General features: G+C 49.5%; 1 protein-coding gene across 1 annotated transcript; it reads left to right on the top strand.

The window, feature by feature from the left end:
* Positions 1-1117: 1117 nt before the first annotated feature.
* LOC128147319 (uncharacterized) lies at positions 1118-8151 on the top strand. Its single transcript, XM_052799781.1, has 7 exons — positions 1118-2040; positions 2321-2412; positions 2525-2605; positions 5591-5662; positions 6660-6748; positions 6869-7083; positions 7185-8151. The coding sequence occupies exons 1-7, from the start codon at positions 1118-1120 to the stop codon at positions 8149-8151; spliced, it is 2439 nt and encodes an 812-aa protein (XP_052655741.1).
* Positions 8152-8442: the final 291 nt, after the last annotated feature.

Genomic DNA, 8442 nt, shown 5'->3' on the forward strand with positions numbered 1-8442 from the left:
CCTCTGTTGTGACCACATCTGCAGCCGAAGGGCAGATGGAGGGCAATAGTTTGGAAGGCAGGTTCTGTCTCAGTGGTGACTGATTCAGACCCGGTCACCTCTGTTCAAAAGGGTAAAACCAGAAAAAGGAAATCCCTCCCAGGGCACATTTCCAGAGGCAGGTGGCCCAAGTGCTAATGTCATTTCTCCCTTCAGGACGTAGAGACTGTTCCCACAGGGGCATTTCATCCAGGCTCCTGCACTCAGCCCAGGGTGTCTCTTGTCAGTGACCACCTTGAAATACGGGGCTTTTTGCTGCTTCTGTCTGCCAGCTGCTGTAGAGCGGGTCTGACTCCTGAGGAGCCCATCGGATGAGGCTCCTCCTCCTCATGGCACAGTCAGCCAGAGTAAATCAGAACAAAATCAGAACTGCCGTCCCTTTGTACTCGGCACTGGTGAGACCACACCTCCAATACTGTGTTGAGTTTTGGGTGCCTCAATACAAGAAAGACATTGCGGTGCTGGAGTGCGTCCAGAGAAGGGCAACGAAGCTGGTGAAGGGTCTAGAGAACAATTCTTATGAGGATCAGCTGAGGGAACTGGGATTTTTTAGTCTGGAGAAGAGGATGCTGAGGGGAGACCTTATCGCTCTCTACAACTACCTGAAAGGAGGTTGTAGCAAGGTGGGGGTCATTCTCTTTTCCCAGGAAATAAGTGATAGGACAAGAGGAAACAGCCTGAAGTTGGACCAGGGGAGGTTTAGATTGGATATTAGGAAAAATTTATTCACTGAAAGTGTTGTCAAGCATTGGAGCAGGCTCACCAGGGAAGTAGTTGAGTCACCATCCCTGGATGTATTTAAAAGATGTGTAGATGTGGTGCTTAGGGACCTGGTTTACTGATGGACTTGGCAGTGTTAGGTTTACGGTTGGAGTCAGTGATCTTAAGGATCTTTTCCAACCTAAATGATTCTATGATTCTGTGACTGGGGGGAGCAGCATGAAGTTCCTCTTGAGAAGGGCAGAAACAATGTGGGCGGTTTCTCTGAGAAACAGAACAGGTTTTCCTCAGAGAAGCCTGCATTGACTTGTCCATGTATTTTTCTCCTGGTACGGCACGCAAATCCCAAAGGCAGCAAATGTCCAACAGCAGCTCCATCACCCAGTTCCTCCTCCTGGCATTCGCAGACACGCGGGAGCTGCAGCTCTTGCACTTTGGGCTCTTCCTGGGCATCTACCTGGCTGCTCTCCTGGGCAATGGCCTCATCATCATCGCTGTAGCCTGCGACCAGCACCTCCACACCCCCATGTACTTCTTCCTCCTCAACCTCTCCCTCCTCGACCTGGGCTCCATCTCCACCACTCTTCCCAAATCCATGGCCAATGCCCTTTTGGATACCAGGGCCATTTCCTATGCAGGATGTTCTGCCCAGGTCTTTCTGTTTGTCTTTGTGATGTCCTCAGAGTTTTATCTCCTCACTGTCATGGCCTATGACCGCTTCATTACCATCTGCAAACCCCTGCACTATGGGACCCTCCTGGGCAGCAGAGCTTGTGCCAACATGGCAGCAGCTGCCTGGGGCAGTGGTTTCCTCTATGCCGTGCTGCACACTGCCAATACATTTTCACTGCCGCTCTGCCAAGGCAATGCCATGAACCAGTTCTTCTGTGAAATCCCCCAGATCCTCAAGCTCTCCTGCTCAGACTCCTACCTCAGGGAATTTGGGCTTCTTGTGGTTAGTGCTCTCGTATTTTGGGGCTGTTTCGTTTTCATTGTGCTGTCCTATGTGCAGATCTTCAGGGCTGTGCTGAGGATCCCCTCTGAGCAGGGACGCCACAAAGCCTTTTCCACGTGCCTGCCTCACCTGGCCGTGGTCTCCCTGTTTCTCAGCACTGGCATGTTTGCCTACCTGAAGCCCCCCTCCATCTCTTCCCCATCCCTGGACCTGGTCATGGCAGATCTGTACTCCGTGGTGCCCCCAGCAGTGAACCCCCTCATCTACAGCATGAGGAACCGGGAGCTCAAGGATGCCATTAGGAAACTGATTTCATCAACACCTTTGTAGTAGTGATAAATTTCCCATCTCTCTCCAGAAATGTCTTGCAGGCTATCCCATAGAAGTCTTGACCTTTTTCTTCTTCTTCTTCTTCTCATTATAATTTCTGTTTAGAATGTGACTACAGCAATGTTTGTTTTCTTCTACTGAGGCATGAACTTGCTCTCTGTCACCTGGAGCCAGTATAAAGGTGTCGACCACTGGGTCAGAGTTGAATCCCTCATAGCATCTAATAGAATGGGATCTCCTGTGTGCCATGGGCTTTTCTTCCAATGCTGGTGTCAGGAGTAGGCATGAGCGATTGCACCCCCAGAAGGACGTTGGTCAGGATTCTGCATGGCTGCAGGAGCAGAAACCTGTCAGTCACGTTGTTACCCGTTAGCAACTGAGGAAGGGATTTCAGACTCACCCATCAGTGTCTGGTGACAGTGGAGGCAATGACTGGTCACTGTGTTTCATACTTGGGGTTCTCCCCTATTGACTTGGCAGACGACATCATTCTTGAGGGTAACTGGAGCTGCCTGGAGAGCCTGAGGGATCTCCAGGGACAGTGCATGCCTCCAGTAGGCAGTAAGTAGAGCCCCACGAATTGAGAGAGCACCGAAGATGGAGTCACCCACAGGTAAAGTGTGGAACTGAGGTATCCCTGGGGAAAGAAGAACTCTGCAATCCCAGGGGAGGCAGCAGGGACCCGGCAGCTTGGCGAAGGTAGGCTGGAGAACGATTAATGTCACCCTTATGCAGCGGAGGCCCACTCACGTGTAGTGTTAATGCACAAGAAGGACTTGGGTCCCTCAGAATCATTCCATCAGGGCTTGCAGACACTTGTACATGTCTTGGACCACCCCGGCACCTCAAAAGCCTCCAGGTCTTTAGCATAAGCAGCTAACTGCCACCCTCCCTCCCCACTGATTAAAGAGGATATTCAGACCAGGGGCTCACATACAAGCGCCTCTTTTGTGCACACTTGAACTGTGGCAGGAGGAATCCCAGCTCCTGTGGGCCTGTGGGGTGCGTGGGGGGAGTTGAATACCCATCCAGGCCAAGGGTTTCTAACCAGTGGTAGGATATCTGCCTTGGCTCAGCTGAATCACTGCCCTACTGTCCTGGTTTCAGCTGGGACAGAGTTAATTTTCTTTCTAGTAGCTGGTAGAGTGTTGTGGTTTGGGTTCAGTATGAGAAGAATATTGATAACACACTGATGTTTTCAGTTGTTGCTAAAGTAGTGTTTAGTCTAAAGTCAAGGAGTTTTCAGCTTCTCATGCCCAGCCAGTGAGAAAGCTGGAGGGGCACAAGAAGTTGGCACAGGACGCAGCCAGGGCAGCTGACCCCAGCTGGCCAAAGGGATATTCCATACCATGTGACGTCATGCCCAGTATATAAACTGGGGTGAGTGGGGGTGGGGGATCACCGCTTAGGGAGTAACTGGGCATCGGTTGGCGGGTGGGGAGCAATTGCATTGTGCATCACTTGCATATTCCAATCCTTTTATTATTATTGTCATTTTATTATTGTTATTATTAGTTTCTTCCTTTCTGTTCTATTAAACTGTTCTTATCTCAACCCACAAGTCTTACCTTTTTTTTCCCGATTCCCTCCCCATCCCACTGGGTGTGGGGGTGGAGTGAGTGAGTGGCTGCGTGGTGCTTAGTTGCTGGCTGGGGTTAAACCACAACACCTACACAGGGGAAAATGTACCTCTGGCTGCCACTGCCTAGGTGTCCAGCCAAGAAAAGTAAAAGTAGGGGTTAACAGAGGAAGAATCTCCACCTCTCTTTGGTACCCCTTCTCTGATAAGCCAAATCACACTGCTGGAATTAGCTGCTCTCTGCTCTTTGGAGAAGGAGCTCAAGGAGGCACTGAGCAAATGGATTTCATAGCCATTTTTCACCTGTAATAACTTGCTAAGCCCTGTGTAGTCATGACACCCATGGTATCTCAGGTCAGTTCTGCATTCTGCGTGGTGTTCATTGCTATTGTTGTCTATGTGATCCTCATGTTCATAGAGAAATGTCTGGATTCATCCCAACTCTGCTAATGCATAAACCTGTTGTGTCTGACCTTGAAGCATGTTGTGTATGTTTACAACATTGTCACAGCTGACTCCCCAGTACTATCTCTTTAAAAAATGTCATCTCACTGCAGAGATCTTCAGGGCAGGTCCTGAAGACCGGGCTATAATTCAAAAGATCATGCAAAGAATACAGGGAATAAATGGCACCCAAAAAGATCCTCTGGCTTGGCTTTGGTTCCCCAGTGGCCTGAAGGATGAGCTCAGCATCCTAGAGTGATATGATGGGGACCCAGGTCTGGATCCAGGGCTCAGGTGTCAGTGCCTAGTGCAAACAGAGGTGGACAATTGTCTCATAGTTACCTGCCTTGAGCTGCCACACGTGCTCTAGAGCTAATCGCAGACACTCATCCTTCTGGAGAGGAACCGCGAGAGCTCAGGGGCTCTGCAGGGACCGTGTGAGCCCAGGGGTGAGCAGGGAGCTTCACAAAATGAGAAACCATCCAAAGTGTAGTCTTAAAAAGGGAAAGCACTAAATGCGAGTGTGCAACGTGAATTGAGGACTCTGCAATCCCAGGAGAGGCAGCAAGCAGGAAGAGTCGTTGATTCCCTCAGTGGTAGAGAGGCCTTACAGAGACATCTCGATAGATTAGAGTGCTCGGCAATCACCAACCATATGACATTCAACAAGGGCAAATGCTCAATTCTGCACCTGGAATGGTGTAATACTGGAGGTGCATATAGTCTGGGGGACAAGAGGCTGGAATGCAGCCCTGTAGAAAGGGATCCGGGGGTTTTGATGGATGGTAAGCTCAATATAAGTCAACAATGTGCCCTGGTGGCCAAAAGGGCCAACCATGTCCTGGGGTGCATTAAGCACTGTATAGCTAAGCAGTCAAAAGAAGTGATTGTCCCCCTATACTCAGCATCAGTGTGGCCTCACCTCAAGTCCTACGTGCAGTTTTGGGCTCCACAATATAAGAAGGGTATAAAAATATTAGCATGTGTCCAAAGGAGGGCAACAAAGATGGTGAAAGGACTAGAGGGCATGACTTATGACGAGTGGCTGAGGATACCAAGTTTGTTCAGCTTAGAGAAGAGGAGACTGAGGGGTGTCCTCATTGCTGTCTACAACTTCCTCGTGAGGGAGATGGAGAGAGAGGTGCTGATTTCTTCTCTCTAGTGTCCAGTGATAAGACACGAGGGAGTGCCTTAACACTGCATCAGGGAAAGTTCAGACTGGATATTAGGAAAAAAGTTCTTCACTGAGAGGGTGGTCAAGCACTGGAACAAGCTCCCCAGGGAAGTGGTGATGGCCCCAAGTCTGTTGGTGTTCAAGAAGTGTTTGGACAATGCTCTTGGATATGTAGTTTAACCTTTAGGTTGCCCTGTGTGGAGTTGGGAGTTGGACTTAATGATCCTCATGCTTTCCTTGCAACTCAGGATATTCTATGATTCGATTATTCTTTTATAAGATTTGGGGTATAGCCACAAAACCCATCCCTCCAAAAAAGCCTGAGCCTGACTGTCCCTTCCCACAGCAGGGGCAAAGGATCGCAGTGGAGGGTGCTGCAAGCCCACTGAGTCCAAGGCAGATGAGGACTTTGTCTGCAACCGTAAATGATAACAGAAGAGGAAGAGATTTTTTTTTTCCCTCAGTCTCTGCAAGGAAGAAATAACTAAAAGTGCCTGATTGATCCTAGTCATTGCTTAGGAAAAATGCTTGAGTCTTGAGTTCAGCACACATCCATTACTGAGAATTGCCAATGGTATTTTTGGCATGCCTAAGAGAAATAGATCAGCTCTTAATTATGTCCATTGCAACCAATTAACAATGCCTATCACTGGTGTGGACACAGCAGTCCTTAGGTGGATTAATGAATATGCACCGCCCCCTCCATAAGAGCTGGTAGCTGCTGTCCCCTTGCCCAAAGGGACAGGAGGGCTAGGACTATCAGAGAGGCTGGTGATGCCTCCAGCCACAAGGGCTGCAAGCCTGCTCCACACCTGAATATCCTTCTGGCCAGTGCAGGTATGGTTTCTGGCTCATTTTTCCCCTGGCTCCACAGTTTTCCTTTCTGCATCCTTATTTTCCAGTGCTGGGGACTGGAGGGGAGGAGAGGGAGAGGTCCTGTAGCAGGACCCTGCACACAGCCCTGCTGTCCTGGCATGCATTAACCCTTGCAGAAGGAAGAAGGTCTGAGCTGCCTTCATACAAAACCCCTTTGCATCACTGCCCTTTGTATGAGGAAGGAAACATGCCATCTATGTCCACCACTATCCCAGGGCAAATGGTTCCCTCGTTCCTGGGGAGAGCTAAGACTCTTCTCCACGTGTCTCCTCTTGGAAACTACTGCAGCACCGGCAGCTGTTTACACATGCTCCCCTTGCTGGAATAACCCTGACTTGGGGTCAAGGATTGCCATGGGTTTGCAGTGGGAGTTAGCTGTGCTGCTCAAACCCTGTTTTACCTGCTTTTCTTCTCCATCCACTCAGCACAGCATTGCCAGCAGCTCCAGCGCTTCAGCTTATACAGCTCTTCACATGTCACTGAGAGCTAACACACCCCTTGTATGAGTGAGAGGCTCTGAAATGATGTTTCCTTCCTTGCAGGTCTCAGGAGGTCTTTCAGTCACGTTCCCAAAATCACAGCTTACAAGAAAGACTTCACAGACCCTCCTCCACCCCTCTATCTCCAGGCTGTAACTTTCCTGCCCTTGCAGTGATTGCCTGCAGCGTGCTTGCACGTAGGTAGGTGTTGCCACTTTCTCCACTGTGAAGATGAGAAATGGGACTTCCCCAAAGGGGACGGTGCTTTCTAGGTGAGCTCCAGCCACTGTGCCATCAGAGCTCCCCAGATCACAGAGAAGGAGCCATGTGTCCTTGAGCTACCTGTGCGCTCTCGGGAGCTGCAGCAAGACCAGGAGCTGCCCACAGCGCCCACCAGCCGTTGTGTGTCCCAAGCCAACACACAACACTGTTGTTGTCCCAGGAGGACAACCAACACTGCAAGCACAGAGGCCACGAAAGGGGTTTTGTGAGGCACACTCGAGCAAAAATTCTCTTTGTCACAGCAGCAGGCCACCTTGCACTTTCTGTGACCTGGGTGCTGTTTTTCTTGCTGCCTGATGTCCGGAGAAAACCTTTCATTTCCATGGGGAACAACAACCAAACCCTCGCCACAGACTTCATCTTCCTGGGTTTCTCCAGTGTCGCGGAACTGCAGAAGCTGCTTCTTGTGGTGTTTTTGCCGCTGTACCTGGTCACTCTGAGCATGAATACCACTATAATGATTATCATATGGGCTGATCGGAGCCTTCACACACCCATGTACTTTTTCCTTTGCGTCTTGTCATTTTCCGAGACTTGCTACACCTTCGTCATTGTCCCCAAGATGCTGGTAGACTTGATAGCAGAGAGAAAAACCATTTCCTTCCTAGGCTGTGCTGTACAAATGTACTTCTTCCTTTTCTTGGGGTGCTCCCACTCTTTCCTCCTGGCAGCCATGGGCTACGACCGCTGCGTTGCCATCTGCCACCCCCTGCACTACAACAGAATCATGACTTGGCGAGTGTGTGCTCAGCTGGTGGTTGCTTCTGCTCTGAGCGGATTTCTGGTTGCCCAGGTGGTTACCCCCTTGATATTTTGTTTGCCTTTCCATACATCCAGGAAACTCAACCATTTCTTCTGTGACATCTCCCCTGTCCTCCGAGTGGCCTTTACTCACACAAACCTCAGTGAGGCCATTATCTTCACCCTGGGTATCTCTGTCCTTACAATCCCACTGATGCTGATCCTTATTTCATACCTCTTTGTTGCCTTAGCCATCCTGCAGATCCCTTCAGCCGCAGGGAGGCACAAAGCCTTCTCCACCTGCAGTGCTCACCTGATAGTAGTGATTGTTCATTACGGCTGTGCCTCCTTCATCTACCTGAGACCCGACTCCAGCTACTCGTCGGATCAGGATGCATTGATCTCTGTCACTTATACCATCCTCACTCCCCTGCTCAACCCTATGATTTACAGCCTAAGGAACAAGGATGTCAAAATGGCTCTTCAAAAAGCAATCAGGAAAAACATACTATCTCAGAAAGTTTTCCAGTGAAGAGGTTAAGATGAGCTGCTTCCTGACCAGGTATTTTCAGCCAACAACTTCCAAAAAACCATCACCCCTTTTCCCTACATCCTTTTTTGCTCACGGAGAAGCTTTCAGGAATGACATGACAGCTAATCATGGCTGCTAAGAACCTGACATTAACAATCAACAAATTCGAGTCACAGTGAGACTGGAAACATGACTTTCAGTGAAACACAATTTTTTTTTAAATTTAGAAACCCACAGTTTCACTCCAGTGACAGTAGTTTCTTAGGTACAACTTTTTCACATGAGCCATTT

This window comes from Harpia harpyja, chromosome 10 (genome assembly GCF_026419915.1).
Source record: "Harpia harpyja isolate bHarHar1 chromosome 10, bHarHar1 primary haplotype, whole genome shotgun sequence".
Taxonomy (NCBI): domain Eukaryota; kingdom Metazoa; phylum Chordata; class Aves; order Accipitriformes; family Accipitridae; genus Harpia; species Harpia harpyja.